The 19,960-nt window shown below is 41.7% G+C and overlaps 3 protein-coding genes across 6 annotated transcripts; all 3 read left to right on the top strand.

Moving 5' to 3' along the window:
• Positions 1 to 478: 478 nt before the first annotated feature.
• LOC148318980 (ectonucleoside triphosphate diphosphohydrolase 2-like) lies at positions 479 to 5,680 on the top strand. Of its 2 annotated transcripts, none has more exons than XM_088281621.1 (9): positions 479 to 941; positions 1,931 to 2,048; positions 2,245 to 2,395; positions 2,506 to 2,665; positions 3,433 to 3,660; positions 3,838 to 4,107; positions 4,255 to 4,335; positions 4,502 to 4,636; positions 4,744 to 5,680. In XM_088281621.1, exons 1-9 carry the CDS (start codon positions 804 to 806, stop codon positions 4,957 to 4,959), a joined length of 1,497 nt encoding a protein of 498 aa, XP_088137747.1. In that variant the 5' UTR covers positions 479 to 803; the 3' UTR covers positions 4,960 to 5,680. The 2 variants fall into 2 exon arrangements, with proteins under 2 accessions (XP_088137747.1, XP_088137746.1); XM_088281620.1 differs by having other exon boundaries at positions 4,216 to 4,335.
• A 354-nt stretch (positions 5,681 to 6,034) lies between these two features.
• On the top strand, positions 6,035 to 7,322 carry phpt1 (phosphohistidine phosphatase 1). Its single transcript, XM_088281983.1, has 3 exons — positions 6,035 to 6,396; positions 6,683 to 6,810; positions 6,882 to 7,322. Exons 1-3 carry the CDS (start codon positions 6,231 to 6,233, stop codon positions 6,972 to 6,974), a joined length of 387 nt encoding a protein of 128 aa, XP_088138109.1. The 5' UTR covers positions 6,035 to 6,230; the 3' UTR covers positions 6,975 to 7,322.
• Positions 7,323 to 7,771: 449 nt separating this feature from the next.
• mamdc4 (MAM domain containing 4) lies at positions 7,772 to 19,818 on the top strand. Of its 3 annotated transcripts, XM_088281981.1 has the most exons (29): positions 7,772 to 8,561; positions 9,293 to 9,376; positions 10,628 to 10,792; positions 11,033 to 11,158; positions 11,228 to 11,461; positions 11,647 to 11,772; positions 11,920 to 12,075; positions 12,155 to 12,258; positions 12,340 to 12,495; positions 12,674 to 12,764; positions 12,834 to 12,947; positions 13,261 to 13,353; positions 13,450 to 13,587; positions 13,655 to 13,794; positions 14,269 to 14,377; positions 14,485 to 14,589; positions 14,820 to 14,954; positions 15,036 to 15,163; positions 15,245 to 15,461; positions 15,845 to 15,982; positions 16,046 to 16,173; positions 16,542 to 16,632; positions 16,709 to 16,858; positions 16,980 to 17,105; positions 17,252 to 17,376; positions 17,448 to 17,553; positions 17,665 to 17,864; positions 17,955 to 18,020; positions 18,258 to 19,818. In XM_088281981.1, exons 1-29 carry the CDS (start codon positions 8,489 to 8,491, stop codon positions 18,291 to 18,293), a joined length of 3,660 nt encoding a protein of 1,219 aa, XP_088138107.1. In that variant the 5' UTR covers positions 7,772 to 8,488; the 3' UTR covers positions 18,294 to 19,818. The 3 variants fall into 3 exon arrangements, with proteins under 3 accessions (XP_088138107.1, XP_088138106.1, XP_088138108.1); XM_088281980.1 differs by having other exon boundaries at positions 7,844 to 9,376; XM_088281982.1 differs by lacking the exons at positions 7,772 to 8,561; positions 9,293 to 9,376 and adding an exon at positions 9,469 to 9,539.
• Positions 19,819 to 19,960: the final 142 nt, after the last annotated feature.

Here is a 19,960-nt window from a genome sequence, read left to right as displayed (position 1 = left end):
TCACCTGCATCGGGGGGAAAAAAAATCCTCTTTTGAATGTTGTATTGGTTCTCAATCCTATTAGAGGGTCGTAGTTTATTTCAAATATCGTTAAATATGTCCTAGTTAACTCATTTAATCCCAGACGTTTTCACGAGAGGAAACAGCTCAATTACAGGGTTTTTTTTCTGGATTTTGACTGATTTGAAAGATATAAAAACATGGAGCTATTATGCAAAAAAAATAAAAATAAGAAAATAGGCAAAGACGTATAAATACGTCTTTGGGAGGCGGGGACTACAATTTTGAAAATGTATATAAACGTCTGATTGATTGAATGAGTTCAATATTCCTGCAAAACTGCAGTTTAGTCCTCGGTGGAAAACTTCACCCCCTCGCTTAAGTTTCCATTCAAAAGAGGACCCTATTTGCAAGCCGGTTTCGGCGCTGCACCCATTTACATGCAAATAGTCGAGAAAAACAACAAGCAACCCTGCAGTTCCTCAGTCCAGTCTCCTACAATGTGGACGCCTGCCAGTCCAAGACGTCCATTGTTTTCATCTCGTGAGTGAATAAGAGTGCGCTTTGTCTCTCGGACCAAGAAAACGTGCATTTCAAACCAAATGCGCATGAGGTTTCGCTTCACATCAACTCAGGCCCCCAAGTCAAAACATTGTTCCTTCCGCGGGACGAGTAGCCTTGGAGCTTCGACGTGGGGAGGATCATAAATCCGACAATGCTAAATGTTGCTTTCTGCGGTGGGATGTAAACGAGGAGCGCCGGAGTCAGACTGACTTCTCCGACTCAAGGCGCTCACATTCTGCATGACTCTTTTTACCTCGGTCATGGCTCGGTGTACAGCTCATCCCGCTGTCCTCGTCGTCCTGTTGGCGCTCGGTCTGGCCGCAGTCCTGCTCTTAACTGTGCCAAGCGAAGACATTCCCGTGGTGCCCGCGTTTATGGTAAGGACTGTCCCGTGAGTTATTATTGGATCTGTGATAGTGTGAGATTGGTTAACATGTAAACAAAGACGGTAGGAGGTGAAGCGCCCCTAGAAGGAGTTTTGGAACGCGACACTTGTTTTTTATTGAGACTCACACATGGGTCGGATTACATATACATGATAAGTGTTAGTTGACGGTGTATATTCTGCAATTTGCAAAAAGAAATACGATTTGACTTGTAATGGGGGGGGGGCTGCTGAGAGTACAGAAATAGACTCATGCTGCACCTTTATTTATGACTGGGTATTTATATAGGGAATAAAATGCAATTTTATTGAATACTATATTTGATTAAACAGAATGCTAACGGAAGTTCTAAACACAGCCGAGGTCATACAATCTGGAATCCAAACTGTCACCATGCAACATGTCTCATCTGGCATGACTCACCTTCAAATAAAACCTTTGTCATTAATTGGTTAACTTGTTTTTGTACTTGAGACAGAGATGGCTAAACGGACAGATACCTGACCTTTTCTAGCATTAGACGGACCCTCACTGCTTCAAAGGTCAACTCTGGTTTCTGTTCCCTGCGCACGATAAAAGCCATAGAGAGTGTTTCTTATGTCAGAAAATTTCCAGGACTGCTATCACAAAGGATATATTTCGAACCCAAACCCAGTTTTTCTCCTTTATTGTGGGCCAAGCAATCAACCAAAGAGATCCCGCGCTGTTTGTGTCGTTCAGTGCGCGAGAAGAGGCGAGTGTTGCGGCAGGAAAACTTGTGGCTGTGTCACCATGACGACAAGCCTGCTGACCGATGCTGGCCAGAAAAAAAAACAAAAAAAACATTGCCGTGTTGGGAACCCCTCCCATTCACGTGACCTGGCACGATGGAGAAGGAGACTCGTTTTGAGGATGTGGATGGCTGTGAAAGAAGAGAAAAATTAACGCAGTTCCTCAACTCGCCAATTTTTCAACCACTTTTTCCCCCCCCAATCTTGTAGTACGGAATTGTTTTGGACGCCGGATCCTCACACACGTCCTTGTTTGTATACAAGTGGCCTGCAGACAAGCAAAATGGGACCGGTGTGGTCACCCAACACAGCGAATGTCATGCAAAGGGTAAGTTTCACCCCATTGGCTCCTTCCATCCATCGTCGTAACGGATAAGCGTGACTTCTACATGTCTAATCATGACTTTCTCAGGGCCGTAACAATGATTTCATTTTGCTACATACAGTATGTGTGAGCATTTTTGCAGTTGTCGGGGTGACTATGGCAACGTGCTCGAGTCATGAAGTGCGTGTTCCTCTTTCAGGTGGTGGGATATCCAGCTATGCGGGCCAACAGGGAGCGGCAGGGCAGAGCTTAGAGATGTGTCTGGACCAGGCCACGCACGACGTCCCTGCACACAGACACATGGTCACGCCTGTGTACTTGGGTGCCACAGCTGGCATGAGGCTTCTGCAGTGAGTCCGTTGTTTGTGATGATCGACGCCGTTTAGATGGAATTTTCAACTATATTGTGCGGTGGAAATGCTAGCGACTATATGGTTATGTTTGCGTTTCACTCTCCTAGCATTTCCAGTCCAGAGCATTCAGCTCAAATTCTGCAGGAAGTTGGCCGTAAAATCCAGTCATACCCTTTCAGCTTCCGGGGCGCCGCCATTCTGTCCGGTCGAGAGGAGGGAGCATATGGTTGGGTGACTGTCAACTATCTCTTAGAGAATTTCATCAAGGTAAGAATAAAATAACGAGGGATTTGACATTTCGTATTGAGTTGGTGCTAGTACTAGTTTGACATGAGCACCAATGCTTGGGTGTGCAAAGGATCTAGAACTGAGCCCTGTGGGACACCAAAGGTGAGGGAAGCTGCGGAAGAAACAGAGTCGCCAAGGTTGGCACAGCTGTCCGCCAACAATGATCTCTGTGGATTTAAAAAGAAGTCAAAGACATTTTGAGTCCAGCAACCAACTAGCACTGGCACCAGCTTGTTGTGAAAGTATGCTAGTGGCTCATAACCGGGTAGATATGTACTGTATGTCTGAAAAAACATGACTGACTATGTCCGTGTTGGTCGACGGGTGAAAAGTAACTGGGGGTGGGCAAACTTTTTGATAGGTGGGCCACAATGGGTTCTAAAATTTGACGGAGGGGCCGAACCAGGAGGAGATGGATGGAGTGTTTCGGTAACCTCACCTCATCGGAGAAAAAAATTATATTATGATTTTAAATTCAAGTGAACAAAAGAATTACAACAATATATATGTCTTTGAAAAACCACAGTATTTTGAAAATAAAACTTTAACAAGGTTTACTCATTAAATTTTTTTCTCAAGTTCGGCGGGCCGGATTAAAACGTCTAACGGGCCGCATGTGGCCCCCGGGCCGTAGTTTGCCCACCACTGGCTTCATGTTTTCGACACAAAAGTGAGACTTTTTACAAAGAAAACTAAATTCAACAACTCAACCTGCGCCTCTCTGTTCCACTCAAATTCCTTTCTAGTATGGCTTTGTCGGGCAGTGGCTCAGCTCGGGGAGGCCCACGGTGGGGGCCCTGGATTTCGGCGGCGCATCCACCCAGATAACATTTGTGACTCGGGAGCAAGTGGAGGATGAGAAGGACATGATGAAGCTACGTCTGTACGGTCAGGAGTATTCTCTGTACACACACAGCTTCCTCTGCTACGGGCAGGATCAGGTCCTCAAGCGGCTACTGGCCCACATTGTCAAGGTACGTGACTTAGTTTCGGCTTAGCTGAAAAAAAATTAAGAAAATTATTTTAGTATATCATCAATCAGTGTAAATATCCCATGTTTCTTTTTTCATTTAATTTATTGCGGTATAAAGTCTAGAATGGACGAAATGCGTAAAATTCACCGTCCACCTTGCTCTCTCTCACTCTTTTAGTCTCAGGGTTATTCAGATTCAGTCACCCACCCGTGCCAGCCAACAGACTCGACATTCAAAGTAAACCTGCACACCATATTCGACTCTCCATGTACGGCCGAGTACAAACCGAGCACCCGCGAAGCACGAGACTCGTTGCTGATCCAGGGCAGCGGACATTATGAGCAATGTGTGGGCAATGTGTCAGAGATCTTCTCCTTCGACCCATGTCCCTTCTCTCACTGCTCTTTCGATAAAGTCTTTCAGCCCAATGTGACTGGCAGCTTCATGGTAAGAATGGGGAACATTGCGCTCTTGGAGACGATTGAAATAAATTGACTTCATTTTGCTGTATACGCTCATTGCGCGTGGAATTCTCTCACTTGTCTGCCTATGCAGGCATTTTCCGCTTTTTTCTACATTCACGCCTTCCTGCAGCGCATCACCGGAATCACAGTGAGCACTCCCGCGCAAATGGAGGAAGCCGCTGAAATACTGTGCAAGATGAGTTTTGCTCAGGTAATGTAACGTTAGAAAAAAATAAAAATTATTTTTGCTTCGATGGGTTTTATGTAGCGCAGTGTTAAGTAGCAAGACTTATTTTTTTAGATTAAATGTTTTTGTAAATGGCATCATTTAAGCTTGCTGTATTAATTGTACACATTTTTTTTTCATATTCATTTAGATGCTGGCTCTAGCTCCAGATCAAGCATCTCGCCTGAGGGACTATTGTGCTTGCTCAGTTTTTGTCAAGGTTCTCCTACTCAAAGGATACAGCTTTGATGAAAAGTCCTTCTCACACATTTCTTTCAAGAAGAAGGTGAAAGCTTTGGTATATTTTATCCCAGATGCTCTTTTGTCAAAGAAAATGAAGATTCATGTTCCAATCACTTTTTTTTTTTTTTTTTACATGTATATATCCTGCAGGCTGGCGATACCTCAGTGGGGTGGGCTCTGGGCTACATGTTGAGTCTGAGCAATTTGCTGCCATCAGAAAAAGTTCAGACATGGAAGGCATTAGCACCAGGAGTATGGGAAAGCCTTACAGTTCTTTTTGTGCTGCTCTTGGTCACAGTCCTGGTCTTCATCGCACTTTGGGCCTGTGAGTGGAAAAAGAGAGGACACAACGACAGAGCGATCTAGAACTGCAATGCCACACGGTGCAGTCAGAAAGCGATTCGACTGTGGTGCAGTTTGCACGGTTCAGGCTCGGCACATGATCCTGGATTTAAATGTGAATGTGAAGTTTTCGAAATGTTTTGAACTTGTGATTTTATAGGACCTCAAACTTGCTTGAAAAGTGCCTTCTAATGTCTCACACTGCAGACGTTTTACTGTAATTTCACAGATACTGTGCACAAAATGTCTCTGGTGGACCACATAGTTCTACAATGTGTTTTAGCTTAGCTCATGTTGGAAGGTTTGTTTTTTGCTGAATTTTTGGAATTACAATGAGAATAAGGTTGTATTCCTGTTTGACAGTAAATGTTGTGTCAGTTATCTTCTGCAGGCTTCACATCACCAAAAGACGACTTTTTTTAAGTAACAGACATTTTGTAGTAGATTATACAATTGATGTGATTTCACTAATGTTTTTTATTCATTGGGGAAAAAAATAATAAAGAAAGACCACTTCTGTAAATGATCAGCAGGCGGTGTGGGTACCCTTGTGGCATTATGGGAAAAATGCCGAACGCAAATCATGCACTGCAGACAAAATGACCTACTAAAACTTCAGACGTATCTGTATAATGTAGACCAAATGTCTAAAAATGCAAATGTGCAAGTCAATCCCTGTTATTACTCATATTTATATTTGTGTTCGTTTGGACGGCGACATTTTCAAAGGCGTTTTAAATCCATTGCAGTCTTATTTTCACGACCCATCCTTGTTCGATATATTTCATAAAATGTTCATTTAAATACATTCTATACTTACGATCACATTGTAAAAAAAAAAAAGAAAACCAATGTACGGAAGTGACGTCACAGGTCGACGTAAATTGCTGTTTTGGTCATGTTGCTTTCATAATAAAAGCTATGATTACGATGTCAAAACATTTTTTTCCATAATTTCTCAAAATTACTATTTATTATTGATTTAAGCAAATTCTAAACCAAATAAAATTGTTTTCAAAACCGCAAGAGCCTTCCAAGTTGTCAGAAGATGGTAAACCAGTCAAACTAATATATTGTTTTGAAAAGGACGAACGGAAGTTGCCCGAAGATAACGGAAGTCAGCATAATACAAAACAACGTAGTTAGTTTGTAGCCATGCCTTTAAAAGTACCAAATTAGAGATACATTTGCGTTTATGCTGTGCATTTACACAATCAGAAAAGAATTTTGTATTTAAAATACGAACCCTTATTTTGGTAGTTTGCTTGCTCGTGTGGCTGTCAAATTGTGTGGAGATGTGCACACAAACGAAAGCAGCTGCCCGCATGGTAAATATCCCGCAGGCAGACATCGATCCCTCGGGTGTGTTTAAATACGTCCTCATCAGAGTCCACAGCAAAGAGAAAGGAGACGACACAGAAGTAGATATAGTCCGCGGATACGCCTGGGCTGAGTTCCACGGTGAGTGCTGCTAACATGTGACTAAATGGAGCCATTTTTTTTTTTTTTTAAATATGGCTATTTTCTCTCACTGTGGTTCAAGAGTCGCTGTCGCCGCGTTTACGAGGTTAATCAAATTTAACTGAATAATGCAATGCAAGAAATAGGTCACACTCCCATCTGCACACCACTGGATGGCTGCCCAACACCACAAACGGGGCATCCTGGACATTAACTGCCATCTCTTGATAATCTTGTTTTTAAAGAGTGCACATGATCACATGAAATGGTTCCTCTTTGCATGAAGCGGATATCTACGACAAGGTTTCTGAGGAGTTGGAAAAGGATGGACTCCTGGATTGCGAGTGTGTTGGAGGGGGAAGGATCAGACATGATGCCCAGGAGAAGAAGATCCATGTGTATGGCTATTCTATGGTGAGTGTCCGGATTACTTTCACGTCCTTCAATTACTGGCCGTGACCATGTGTGTGGTATTTTTCCTACAGGGGTTCGGAAGAGCAAACCACGCAACAACCACTGAGAAACTGAAGGTCCGCTACCCGGACTATGAGGTGACCTGGGATAACGAAGGATACTGAAATGAACTGTCACAAAAATATGATAGACTCTCCTCCGTTGACAATGGCAGTGCTTAGGAGATTTGACGAGTATACAGATTTAAAACCAGTCATTTAGGTATACTTTCTGCTTTACATTAGTTGTGAATTTCCGTATTGAATTTAATTCTTTTAAGTGTGTATTTACTTTTTGAACAGAATTCTTCTTCTTGAAGTGTCTGTCCTTGCATGCACCAACTTGGTTTTGTGCTGGAAATCCCTAAAGAACAATAGCAACTGTTTTGTAATTGGTTCAGTTGACTCAACAGTTTCATAAGGAGTGATTTTGCCAAGACTGGTTTGGCAAAATAGTAAAAAAGCAGATACAGATGTGTTGAGTGGATTTATGACTTTTGTGGCCTAGTTTGATGAAACGTAAATGCTATAAGATCTTTATGTATGGTATGATGTCATAAGCAGCATCAGGAGGAACATTGCTTCAACAATATTTGTAAATTATAATTGGAAAAGGTTGAACCCGCCCGTACTCTTCCAGGACATGGCCTTGTCTTACCTTGCCTTGTGACCTGATTTATTTTTTTTTTTTTATATGTCGCCTGTACCTTGAATGCTCCAATTTAGGAGTGTCTCATGTTACAAGCCAATGCTTGCTGTTTTTTTTTTTTGTTTTTTTTTGCTGTGTTGCAAGCCAAAAATCCAAGTTGCTGACGTTTGAGAAAAAGATACCCAAGCAAGTAAACAAAACGGTTATTTGTTTTTTTTTTAATATTTGTCACACTTCATGTACAAGAGACTTTAAAGTGCTTTATAAGAAACAAAAGCGTTACGGAAAAAGTAACAAAATATTGCAAAAGAAATCATCTAAAAATGATTAGATTAAAATTATTCTAACTCAGCATCAGTTTAGATAAATTAAAAGAGAAAAAAGGTTAGATCCACAAGAATGCTGCGGTAAACCATGTTTTCATCCCTGCATTAAAATCAACTGACAGTTTGAGCACACCTGGGCGGGGAGTTTGTTCCACAGGTGAGGAGCATAATTAACTAAGTAAAAATAAATGCGACCGGCACAGTGTGGGGGAAAAAAATGGTACTTGCCTTGTTAAATAATGAACAGTGGTCAATCACATTATTTGGGAAGCTGATGTCATTTTCACTGAACACATTCAAGCCTGCTTACCTCCAGACCTGTTCAGTCATGAAATCACTTGCATAACAGGGAGGGTACAAAAGTACGTATACAGTTATATAAATTAAAAAAAAAAAGTCTGCTATTTACATTTGTTTGATCATCTTAAACATTGAAGAGGGGAAATTGCAAAAAAAAACAAAAAACTTTTTCATATGTATGTGCCGTATCGGAAATCTTTGGTCATTCATCTTTTAACACACTGCGGTGACGTTTATGAAGGAGTTGCATGCCGGGAGAACTTAAAGTCCAGTTGTTATCTTTGAAAAAGAAACGTAATAAGAAAAGGAGGCAAAAGTCATCTTCAGGAGACACCGGTCACAACTTGTCTGATTGAGCTGCTAAGATGTGGCGGGAGAGGAAAGGGATTGCACAAATCAAGACCCCAGCCCTCATCTTGGCTTTCATTCTGCACTTGAGTAAGTAAAATACAATGTCTCGCCAAAAGCTTCCGAAAGTGTGTTTTTTTTTTGTTTTAAATTAATTTGCTGGAATTACAAGTTTAATTTTTATGTTTCACTTGACATCCAAATTGGGACATTAGCCAATATTTGTATCATTTTAATTCTTGCGTGTAATTACACTAAATGACTTTAATATCTTCATATTTTTCTTCTATACCAGCACAAACTTCAACTTGCTGTTATCAAAATTATGAATAGAGCTCCCCATGATTTTAGTTTGAAAATAACTCTTCTATTTTATCAAAGAGAGCGAAACACAAACATCTCAGATGCAACTGTAAATCAAGTGGGAGCCACACCACCAGCTGCCAACGCACACACACACACACACACACACACACACGAGTTCTGACGATAGAGACGCTGTGATTATTTAATATGCTCTTCAAAAATTTTAATTAAGAGACCTTTGGATAGGCATGTGGCATTTTGCCCGCATTACTTTCCGTCCGGCCTTTGAGCTCGTTACAAAGAACTGCCATAAATTCTGGCAGTCATGAAATCTAATAAGATGTCAACATGTGGTTCAATGAATGAAATAGAGTTTTCAAAAATAAAACGAATATTATTATTGACCCTGGAACATATTTTTCAATGTTTCTCTGAAGCTGAAACAGAACCATTCACATTTCTGTCCGATTCTCATCATCCGAATGAATTAATCTTGTTCTCTTCCTTGAACGCAGCTGCGTCTCATCCATGTCTCAGCCCCGAGCGGAGATGCGACTTTGTGTGTGACTGTTTGGAGTGCGATGATGAACAGGACTGCGGTACGGTTCTTGACATTTTGCATTTTTTCCCCCCCCATCTTCCATTCCCGATTCAGAGTCAAGGATTGGGTGGAAAGCGTCTCGTCAGGACACACATTCAGCTGTTTTTGTCGTCTTTTCCTGACACGTTTGTAGTCACATCATGCAGCACAAATCGTTGAAAGTAAGCAAATAATTCTCGTAAATCTTCAAATTTGAAAAAAAAAAAAAAATATATATATTTTTAGGTCAAACAATGAACAAACGATCACAATGAAAAGCATGTCTTGCTTTGCATTCAAAATTTTTGAAATGTCGCTATAAAAGTCACTCTTCGAGTTGAAGTATTCAGAAAAAAAATTCTTATAGCAAGAGGATGCAAATGCAAGTGCTCTTTAATTTTAATCACTCAAATAATCCTGATAAAAAGAAATTAAAGTTCCAAAGGCAAGTTACAAATTTGCAAAAACAAAAACAAGACCTGGGATAAACTACAAGAGGAATGCAGACTTGACTGAAGGAAAACAAGACAAACAAGTGCAGGAAACAAGTCGGGACTCGGTTTGACCTGACATGGCTCGAAAGTAGGAAAGTAAATACTGCAGAAACAAATTGAAGAGACACCGAGGAACACCTGGACAAGACACAAGCGGCTGCGGGAGCCGATTGCATCTCGTGGCAGTCGTAGACCAGTGCCGAGAGTCGAAAATCAAATAAAATCTCTGAAATGCATGCGGGAAAGTATTTTGGGCTGAGTTTGAAATGCTACCTCTTTCTCAAAGATTTTCTTTCTTGTATAGGTCATATTAATGATTGGAAAGGTTTTGGAATGATTTTATCTAGAACGGGGGTGGGCAAACTTTTTGATTGGCGGACCAAAATGGGTTCTAAAATTTGACAGAGGAGCAGATGGATGGAGTGTTTTGGTGACCTCACCTCATCGGAGAAAAAAACAAAAAAAACATTTAATTTTAAATGAAAGTGAACAAACGCATGACAACAAAATATGTCTTTGAAAAAACAGTGTTTCGAAAATAAAACATTGACAAGATTTATTCATTTAATTTTCTTCACGCCGGGCGGGCCAAATTAAAACGTTTAACGGGCCGCATGTGGCCCCCGGGCCGTCGTTTGCTCACGCCACAAAGGACTGATCATGAAATAAAAACAAAAAATGGGCTTGTTTTAATTTATTTATTTATTAATAAAAAAAAACGAAAATTCGATCTGCATTGACATTGAGTGCTGGAATAACCGTTTATTCCTTTCAAGGCTACAACGGGAAGTTATTCCAGTGTGACTTTGAGGACGCAGGAATGTGCGGATGGAAGGACCAGTCGTTGACTGCAGTGTACCGGTGGGAACGGCGTCAGAGAGGCGGTGGCACGCTGCCGGAGAGCGGGCCGTCGTCTGACTTTACCACGGGGACTGCCTCAGGTATGACTTACATCACTTGAAAAAAATTGCATCAGTGTCAACCTCCGGGCTGTATTCGAGTTAGTCGTGCGAGAAGTAGAAACAAGATCACGTAAACACGCACCTCGACATTACAAAAAGGCAATCCTGATCCGGTTTCTTTAAGAGTTGCATGAATATTTTTATTTATTTTTTTACAATTGCTATAATCCATGTTTCATGTCGTAACGACGACTTTTTGTATATTTCCGTGTCCCACAGGTTGGTTTCTGGGTGTGACGGCGGTGAAGTCCGACGGTGTCAAAACTGCAGTTCTCGTGTCCCCAAAAATGCAAGCGTCCTCACCAACATGTCGTCTTCGTCTGCGATATTTCCTGTGGGATTCCGGTAAGCAACGCTCGTTTTTTGTGACGTGTGTCATGTGACCACTCGGGCAGGAATGTGGCATCCCCGCAGGTCAAACGGGACTTGGCTCGTCTCCACTGTTGGCATCTGTCGCCCACCGAGACTCCGAAAAGGCCGTCGTGTGGCGGCCTGAGGTGACCAGCATCCGAGGATGGAGGGAGGCCACCATCTTCCTGGGTGGCTTCGCCGCCGCCTTTCAGATTTATCTTTACTCAAACCGCTTGGAGGGGAGGAGAGGAGATGTTGCCGTGGACCAGCTGGAGTTTTTGGACTGTGCATTGCCCTGTGAGCACCCAAATATCTCGTCTTTTCTCTCGTGGCTTCACACCACAACACAAAAATCCGCAAAAACTCTTCATTTACAGCCACGCTGAAAATGTTTTCAATATGCAATAGTTAATTGCATATGCAAATGCCCTTTTTTTAATTTTTTTTTTTTATAATTTTCTTCCCATCCCTTGCTTCTCCAGTGCCATTACCCGGCAAAGAGTGCCCAGCCGGAACGCTGGCGTGTAAGCGCGGGGGTTGCGTCGACCAACGTCAGCTTTGCGATGGCACAGATGACTGCGGCGACTGGACCGATGAGGAGAACTGTGGTGAGTAATCGCAAAGGATTAAAAAAAACAAAACGCCCTTTTGAAGACGGTTTCCTAATTCTGAGAGTTTATTTATTTATTTTTAATCAAATTGACACAAATAGATCAGCAGTTTGAGTGCGCAACCGTGTGTTTGTGTGTGTGCAGAGGGATATCAGCGCTGTGACTTTGAGAATGACGCGTGCGATTGGGACCTCAGGTCATTGTCCGTTCTGAAATGGGTCAGGACAAGTCAGGAAAAAATCTCCAGCACCGATCCTCTGAAGGGACCCGGACGGGATCATTCCATCAACAGCGCATCGGGTACGACCAATTCTAATTCATGATTCAATTCGCTCTTAATGAAACTAATTAAGAAAAAAAAAAACTGCACTTGGATTAGGTCACTTCTTGTACGTGACTGTTCCTGATGGAGGGCTCGAAAAGGATTGGGCTGCTTTCCAAAGTCCTCCACTAGAACCCACCAATAGTTCTCATCCATGCAAGGCGAGCTCACACGTCGATTTCAGCGGCGATTCTGTTCCAATTTCCGTAATGCGAGCCACGTCCGTCGACTTCCCGCTCTAGATGGTCATGTACACGCACCAGTTCGGGCCGAGTTCTGGCGGCCTGACGGTGCTGGTGGCTGATAAGAGCATCTCAGCAGAGTGGAAGCGGGGCGGAGCTCTGGGTGATGTTTGGGTAAAGGCTGAAGTGGAAATTGTCAATAGCTCGCCATTTCAAGTGAGTGTTTATCCTCAACCCACGTACAATAATTTGTACATTTTTTGGACAAAATATTTTGAATGTGAGGCCACAGCACCTTTTGAATCCGAATTTGCACACACCTCATATTTAATATTTTAATGAGATAGTTTTCCGTCCTTATTACTCTCAATTATCCTCTCATTTTTTTTTTTAGATTCTCATCATGGCAGCAGTCAGGGAACTTGCATACGGAGGCGTCGCTATCGACGACATCGTGTTGTCTCCCGAATGCCGCCGATCAAACGGTAACGATTCCAAAAAGTCGATTTTAATCAAACAAAAATAAGAAGTGCAGTGACGTCCTTTGTTTTCAGAAAGCATGTGGTTGGAAGAATTCCCTAAACCTCCCAAGAACCCTTGCACAGTGCCCGACAAGATGTGTGATTTTGAAAGCGACTGCGAGGGAGCGGAAGATGAAGCCGTGTGTGGTGAGGTTTTTTTTTTTTTTTTTTAACTTGTTTGCTCACATTTACTTGCATCAGCTGGTCCAAGCACGCGTGATGCGTTGCTCTCTAACAAACTTGTCTTTGAACACGAACTGTAATGAGTCATTTGATTGTGTAAGCATGCTATGCAAAGCATTGCGTTCACACCCTTGGAATTCTTTTTTTTTTTTTATGTAACTTCCACTCACACACACACTCAGCAAGCATGTCACCGTGAATTTGTGTTGACGCTCTGTAGTCAACAAAATGTTAAATGTGGACTTTTGATCAGGCTAATCTGATTTTTGCGTCACAGGGGACTTCTCATACAATAAAGGCAGCTCCGGCTGGACAGACACAAGCATTGGGAGTCAAGGTTGGGTTCTTCACCAGAATTCTACAGCAAAGGGTACAGATTGAAACCTGTTGTTGGTTTTCCCACTTCATTTTTTTTTTTTTGGAAAGTGTAATAACCACACTATAAACACTTGCTTATTTTTGGCAGAGGAGTATTTATATGTAGCCGAGGCCCCGGGCCAGCAGCTGACGGAAGCGCAGACACGGACCCCTCTGCTGGGCCCGTCTGGCCCCGCTTGCACCTTACAATTTGATTTTGCACTCACTGGAGATCCAGCTCACATTGGTACGTGTAATAATGCATTAATTACACTGAATAGCGATCATTTGACGATCACATCCCGCGACGGCAGGGGAGCTATCAGTCCGCGTGATCGACAGCATGTTGGGTGTGCAGCCGAAGCTGTGGGAGTTCAGTGGCAAGACCGGAATCGGCGAGGCAGAGTGGCAACCCGCACAAGTGAACATCGGAGCGAGGAAGCATCGTTTTCAGGTGCATTTTTTTTTTTTACGTGTGATGTTTGACAAAACCTTGAATAGCAGAGTGCAAAGTGTATTTTTTTTACGGAAAGATTAAAACTTAATTATAAGTAAAATTGGGTATGGTACTCGCTCAGTGTTAGGTAAATTTAGCTTTTGGCATTGGAAATAAAACATATGAACTAATTTGACCGCCTTTAAAATTTTCAATGCACCAGTGTTTGTTTCGGATATTTTTTGCACAAAAAAAAAATGTTCCAATTACACTTGGAAATGATTGTGCAGATATTTACACGTGGTGCATCATCAGCAAAAAAACAAGCACCCTTGTCATGTGACAATTCAGCAAAATTCCAAATGGCTCACAGACACATTTTTCAGAAAAAAAAGAAATTCTATAAATAATAATCATAAGAAGAATGAGAATAATTATAATATTATATAAGATTTTTCACCTCGGCTCATCTTTTTCTCTTTTCTCCATTAGTTGGCATTTGAATCTCGTGCGGTGAAACTGTGTGCGTGCGCCAAGATTAAAGTAAAAAACGTTCACCTCACTGGTTGCCATGCAGACTATTTTCCATCTTCTTCGACAGGTAAAAATGATCATCACAAATCCCAAACAGAATGATCCCGAACAAGAAATATTTAATAACATATTTGCCGCAATGCTTTGACTTTGTTTTGCATGGTTATTTGGAAGCACTGTCGTGTAACTTTGAGGATGGGCAGTGTGGGTGGCACCAGGACAACAGCGACAACTTTGACTGGACACTGCTCGATGGGATGGACCACACCATCGGGTTTGGTGCGCTCATTTAATAATAATTTGACACGTTAATAAATCCCTTCTGCATACCGTATGCGTGTAGTCAAGTTTAATAGTTGCACGTTTATTTTCACGCAAATAAATCTGAAATGACCTCATTTACTACCATTGACGGCTAAATACGTCAAAGATCCTTTTTTTTTTTTTTTTTACCATTTTTTGAAAGTGAATGAGTTAATGTCATCATTTTTGCTGTATCCCTCTTTTAGGTAAAAGTCTAGTCGTGGACATGTGGAGTTCCTCATTGCATGGTGCTTTTGGCCGTTTACTGTCATTGCCAATATTACCAGATCGCCGCGACCACTGCTTGACCTTCTTCTACAAAATCTACGGGACAAACACAGGTGAGGTACTCAGCCAGGGTGTCTCATCTCAAGGGATGTAAAAAGCCTTGAAATGATCCGAATGTCGTTATCTTCTCTTAGGGACTCTCAATGTGAAGTTATTCGCTAAAGATGGTTATGAGAAGTTGCTGTGGACCCGTAGTGGCGCTCATGGCAACATGTGGCATGAAGCACACTGCCCACTTCCACACCAGTTAACAACATATCAGGTATGCGACAACAACATATTAGTCTCTATTTACAACTTTTACTAATTATCTGACGATTTGAAATATTCACTCCACCCACAGCTGATGTTTGAAGCCGTTCGCTCCGGTTTTGACGGCCAGGTGGCTATTGATGACGTGGCGCTGGTGGACCGTCCCTGTTCTGTACCGAGGTTGTGTACTTTTGAGGGTCAGCAGTGTGGCTACAAAAGTTCTCCGCACGCATTCTGGGTCCATAGAAACGGACACGATGCAACAGCGACAGGACCCAAAACCGATCACACTTTGGAGACAAAACTGGGTGATGAAACGAAGATTTATTTTTTTTAATACTGTACATACAATAGTACAGTAATATATATATATATATATATATATATATATATATATATATACACTGAACTCCCACAACAGTAATAGAATATACACTTGACTTAATTATAATAATAATAATAATAATAATTATTATTATTATTGTTATTATTATGCAATAATGCCATTTTCATTTAAATTATCATATAAGTATGTAATTGCAAATGTCTATTTTTATCATATATATAAAATAATATATAATATAATATATATTTTTATATTTTATATTTTTATATATATTTGTTGCTGAAAACTGATGCAGTGCAGCTCAAATTGAACATTCTTCATGTACCTGTTTTGTGTGTATGGTAGGTTTCTACATGATGGTTAAAACTGGAGCAAGTGTTCTTCCCGCCGGCGCCACCGCAACCCTCACGTCACCTGTTCGCCAAGGAAAAGCCACAGCTGAGTGTCTGAATTTCTGGTATCATATGGGAAGCGAGAACCCTGGTGAGTTCACAGAGCACAACAAAAGTCAGTCAGATTCCGCAACAAAATGCAAATTGTTTGCAGGTTCTTTGTCAGTGTTCATGAAGCCAATGGAGGGTGAGAGGGTCAAGATTTTTACGAATAGTCTGAACCAGGGAGATGTTTGGCGTCATGGTAATGGGAACGTCTCCAGCAACCTTGCGGACTGGCAGGTAAAATGTGGTGATATTAAAATACTTTTAATTTTTATTTTTTATTTTTTTTATATTTGAGTGCATTGCATTTTCTAAATTAATTGATTTATTTCAACAGTTAATTTCTGACAGAATTTTATGAAAACATCATATTACTATTATTAAAATTAATCTTTCTTATTTGAAATTATTAAAGCCAGGGACACACATGAGGAAATTGGTCAGATTTTTTTTTTTTTTTTGCTCAATTCCCTCCAAACAAAAATGCCAGATTATCTGATACTATCATTCCGTATATCGTCCTATGCTCAAAATTAAAAGAAATAATAAAAGGGATCATTTGTTTTAGTGATGGGATCTTGATGTGTTGACTTTTTGTTCCTCAGCTGCAGTTTGAGGTCACAGGAAGAGGAGGCCAAGACACTCACGTTGCCATTGATGATATTCTGCTTTCGGCTCATCCATGTGAAAATCAAGGTCTGTGGCTTATTTGTTGTCGAGCTCATGAAACAAAAATATAAAGTCTGGTGTTGATGTTGGGTCATCGTCTCAGGTTCAAAGTGTAGTCTCGAAAAAGGAATGTGTACCTGGAGTAACACTCGAAACATCGAGCGGGACGAACTGGATTGGGAGTTGACGAGTCATGAAAAAGAAATGCACTATGTCACCCCCGCCGAAGACCACAGCCTTGGAACAGAGAAAGGTCAACAACAGAATCAAATAAAACAATCGCGTTTATTTCCTTATGAATCCAAATCAGAGCAATGTCACGTGACAGGGCGTGTCCATTTCACAATGAAAATCTTTCCATCTCCTTTTTCCAGGTCACTTCCTGTTCATTTCATCGAGCAACCGGACGGCGGCCAATCAGAAGGCTCAGCTGCTGAGCCCTCACCTACCGCCGACGAAAGGCACTTGCCTGAAATTCTGGGCCTACAAACCAGATTCATGTAAGAATCAAGCTTTGGAAATTTTAATGATTTCAACAAACTTAGCATGTAGAAAAAAAATTTTTTCCACCAACATTTGCAATTATCTGTGAAGGAAGATCGGTCTGCGCTCTCTTTATATGATTTTTGTTTTTTGCAACTTGTAGCAGACAGCCAGCTGAAGGTGTGGACCTTGTCCAAAGGTCTTCTCAATGAGCAGCTGGAGATAAAAGAGCTCGCGGAACCCTGGAGACGCTTTGACGTTGACATCGTGTCCATCGACGAATACCAGGTTGGCCAATCACATCCTGCAAAAGGTTGAAAAGATTTGTTGTGATGCTGACTGCGATCCATTCTTGCCAGATTGTATTTGAGGGAATCAAGGGTGCCACCGGTGTCTTGGCCCTGGATGACATTGAGTACACCGTCGGCGTCGATTGTGCTAAAAAAGTCACTGATGGAGCCGCCAGTAAGCACAGACGATCATATTGCCGATTTATTTATTTATTTATTTTTTTGTATAAATCTCATGTTGAGTGTGCATGTTCAATTCAAATCTTTATTCCATTTTTCTCCGTAGCCTCAACCAAGCCTGGCTACGCAGGCGGGATTGCGGCATCAGTCCTTGTGGTCCTGCTGCTAATTGGCACATTGATTGCCCTCCTCATTTACTTCCTCCGGACCCAAATGAGGGTCAGGGCTTTGACTGAGCCGTCATTGTCATCGTCTCCCGAAACTCAAACCGGTTTCAGTAACGACATCTATGACGCAGAACTCACAGTAAGAGTGTCACCCGAAAGAAAACCTCAAAGCTCTCCGCATCCAGCCGACCTTTATCGATTTTTAAAACGTATTCCTCTGTGTGAGCAGGCAGACCAGGTGACAATTCCACCAGCACAAACTCACCCGATGGCAGCTGGGTTCAACAACGTCTCCGTAAGTGTCTATACCTAGTATAGCCTCTTTACACTACAGTATATGCCAGGCGTGGGCAAACTGCGGCCCGGGGGCCACATGCGGCCCGTTAAATGTTTTAATCTGGTCCGCCGAACTTGAAAAAATGTAAATAAATAAACCTTGTTGATGTTTTATTTTCTAAATACTGTGGTTTTTCAAAGAAATATATATTGTCGTAATGCTTTTGTTCACTTTCATTTAATATTGTGTGTGCAGGTCTCTGCTGGTGCCAGAGAGAGGGAGGTGGCGTGATAGAGGAAGAAAGGCGGTACCCCACCCTTATCGGTGGCCTTGTGAAATTTGGGCGATATCACAGCAGAAGAACTGCTTGTATCGACCTTCACGTCTCACACACACACACACACACACACACACACACGCATTCATACAAATACTACACTGATGACAGTTCAATCAGCACTTACTGTTCATTTACGTCTGGTGACGATCTCAAGGCTGTGCAGCTCATCGCCGGTGCACTGACAGAGCTCTTGACGTTAGAAAACAGCGACTTCATATGAAGTCGTGGACATCGAGTTTGAAGGACAAGACTTTATGAGGCCGAGAGGTGCTGTCGAACGGTTGGATGGTGGACCTCCACCAGGACGGCGCAAAAGAACAAAGATGACTCGATAGATTTGGAGTCAAACGTAATTCCTGTTCTGTACTCCATCTATAATCAAAGCTGCTTCTCACGAGGGTCGCAAGCGTGCTCGAGCCTATCCCAGCTGTTTTTGGGCAGTAGGCGGGGTCACACCCTGAACTGGTTGCCAGCCAATCGCAGGGCACACAAATACAAACAACCATCTGTGCTCACAAACATACCTCGGGACAATTCAGAGTGTTCAATCAATCCGCCATACATGTCTTTGAATGTTTGTGTGCACACAAGCGTTTCCTGAAATTATTCTTTGTGCGAAGGAAGTTTTAAAAAAAAAAAAAACACGAAAAAGAGAAATAAATCAGCTCAATTTCTAAGAGCCCATGACTTAGAGTAACGCCACAAAAGTAGGATTTTTCAATCAGCATTTTAAGAGTTGGGTCCAAAGTGATGTTTTGTTTTGTTTTTGTCTGCTTGGATCGGAATAATCATGGATGCAATAAGTCTCAGCACACCTGCAGAACTTTCAGAAGGGACAATTGTGGTGCATCAAGTTCAGCAGCATTGTTTTTTTTTTTTTACTGCCAAGCAACAAAGCCTAGGGCAAGATCATTCGATGTATTTTATTTTATTTTTTTTCCAATGTATTGTGCCGCCACTGCTGTCTGGTGATGACCTTTTATTTATCCATTGTTATTTATTATGTTATATAATTTTGCTACAAGTGAGAAACAAAATGGATGGATAAACATGTCCAAAAAGTCCTGCACGAACCACGAAGTAGTTTGACGTGAGCTGACGCCTGCAAAATTGCTGTTCTCTTTTTTGCATTACTTGACTTTTTCCATCATCACACTCGAATTAATTGCGGTCAATGAGCTGAAAACGTTGACTCGTCTTCAAAACTCTTCGTCAGCTCCTAATATCAGCAAGCACCGAGCCTGGTCATGAGAGTTTATGTTCGCCGCAATTAAGCCTGCGCATCGTACTGAATGATTCGATTGTTCTCACGTGCTTACGTGAAGTTTTTAATTTATTTGTTTCTCTAATTGCTGAGGCACTGAAAAAAAATTGAAATGTACTCAAATTGTCTTTGTGTTCGGCATAGAATTTGGCCACATTCTCTTGATGTCATTTAAGAAATAATAATTCCTTAAATTAAAAAGTATATTCAAACGATGTTTCATTCCTGATACAAGTGCAGTGAAAAGAACCGAGTCCAGTGGGAAACTAATAATGCACGCACAAGCGAGTGCGCACACGCACGAACACACGCCCCCCCCCCCCCCCCCCCACACACACACACAGACGCTGTCTC

The sequence above is a fragment of the Idiotropiscis lumnitzeri genome, chromosome 18, assembly GCF_059441095.1.
Source record: "Idiotropiscis lumnitzeri isolate Australia: NSW breed Sydney's pygmy pipehorse chromosome 18, RoL_Ilum_1.0, whole genome shotgun sequence".
NCBI classification, from domain to species: domain Eukaryota; kingdom Metazoa; phylum Chordata; class Actinopteri; order Syngnathiformes; family Syngnathidae; genus Idiotropiscis; species Idiotropiscis lumnitzeri.
The sequence above is the reverse complement of the archived record's forward strand: the minus strand, read 5'-3'. Positions and strand labels throughout refer to the sequence as shown.